The 1,797-nt window shown below is 42.3% G+C and overlaps 1 protein-coding gene across 1 annotated transcript; it reads right to left on the bottom strand.

The window, feature by feature from the left end:
- Positions 1-412: 412 nt before the first annotated feature.
- LOC122663201 (RING-H2 finger protein ATL38-like) lies at positions 413-1,513 on the bottom strand. Its single transcript, XM_043858904.1, has one exon. The coding sequence runs from the start codon at positions 1,511-1,513 to the stop codon at positions 413-415; it is 1,101 nt and encodes a 366-aa protein (XP_043714839.1).
- Between the last annotated feature and the right edge of the window lie 284 nt (positions 1,514-1,797).

Genomic DNA, 1,797 nt, shown 5'->3' with positions numbered 1-1,797 from the left:
TTTCATACATTAAAAAAAAAAAAAAAAAAAAAACACAAAACAACTCTATCCATGTTTTTTTTTATGATTAAAAAAAATAAAGACCACATGAAATTGCCCCTCACAGTTAGATATATTATTTTATAGGATATAGTGGAGAGAAAATAGACACAAGAAGATGTTACAGCATACACTATGCAATCAGACACGGAACATTATCCCAAACTTATAGCTTACAAAGGGCAAGCAATTTTGTATATGAATGATAAACTTGTTTGAATAAGTATTAATATGACATTGCTAAGCTTTTTTACACAACGCAAGTTATGTTATTAAATTTATTAATTTCATCACATATGCTTACACTATCGAACATTTTTGCAATGGTATAAAATAAAATTAAAAAAAAAAAAGAAAATTCAATGATACATGATCAAACCGGAGAGCGAGTCAACAACGCTACAGTTTCAGTTTCGTCAACTTTTGTGCATACTCGCAATGGCGATCTAAGGGGTTTAGGACGAGGAGAAGCCACCGGAGCATCCCTTTCTGCTAACATCTTCGGTGACCGAGGAGAAGTGGATCTCATGAAAAAAGGCGCTGTCATCGAGAAGACCCAACCTTCCGGTTTCTCTCCCATCGATTTCCTTCCTCTGCTACTGCCTTCATCGGTCGACCGGTAACCGTTCTTAGGACTCACTAGCCCTGCGAACGCTACCATACTCCTAGTGCGGTTCACTTGCCTCATGGTCATGATTTGCTTCCTCATATCATCCGGAAGCCGGAGGGTGAACCGCTCGACATCTTCTCCCGGTTGAACCAGCGAATGCCCCGTCGAATTCGACCGTGAAAATCTCCACACGTATCTCGGCTTCGTCAATCTCGCTGGCCGGTTCTGCATTGGCGTCTCATTAATTACCTCTTCTGCCACTGCCACTGCCACCACCTGTGGTTCTTCGCTTAATACATTAATGTAAACTTGCTCGTTCTCTGCCTCCACTGGTTCCGATGTCGGAATTTCCCCATCGGAATCGCCTTCTATCTCCTGTACCGGTACCATAATTGCATGTGTTTCGCCCGGTACAGGAACGAGGTTAGCTCGGCAGACTGGGCAGGTTGTGTGCTTAGATAACCAAGCATCAATGCAATCAGGATGGAAGACATGATCACACTTGGGCAGCAATCGAATAGTATCTTCGTCTACGAACTCGTTCAAGCATACAACGCACTCCAGAGCTCCATTTCCCAATTTGTGGTCCTTCACATGTGAGTAAGCGAAAATTGGGAAAGTCTCGATCACAGCCGGGTCGAGCCCTCGATTTTCCTTACGTGATATTCGGTCTTCCACGTCATTATCGGTCTGGGGGCTGTGGTGGATGCAGATGGCGATGAAGAATATGAACAAAAGAGAAATAAAAATGAGGACGAATAAAATGATCAGAGTAGAGCTGAAAGTGTCGCTTATGCCATTGGGAACGACGGCTGGCGGTTGACTACTGCTCTGTGCAACGGCATAAGGTAACGACCGGAACATGAGGAATAAATAGACGCAGATGAGCGATAGCAGGAACTGATGCTCTTGCAGCCCTGCCTACACTTTTTGTTTCTTTACATTCTTCCTGGTTTTGTTTTTGGTATATATTGAGTGACCAAAGACCACGTATGCCTCCTCATCTTCTGTTAGATGCTAGACCACGTCTCACTTGTTATGTTTTTAGAAATAGTCAATAAATAGATTTTTGGCCAAGAAATTGAATTTGTTTTGAATGCATCAAATTAAAATAGGGAAAGATGCGATGTGTTGCCTCTACATCTAGC

Source organism: Telopea speciosissima, chromosome 5 (assembly GCF_018873765.1).
Source record: "Telopea speciosissima isolate NSW1024214 ecotype Mountain lineage chromosome 5, Tspe_v1, whole genome shotgun sequence".
Taxonomy (NCBI): domain Eukaryota; kingdom Viridiplantae; phylum Streptophyta; class Magnoliopsida; order Proteales; family Proteaceae; genus Telopea; species Telopea speciosissima.
The sequence above is the reverse complement of the archived record's forward strand: the minus strand, read 5'-3'. Positions and strand labels throughout refer to the sequence as shown.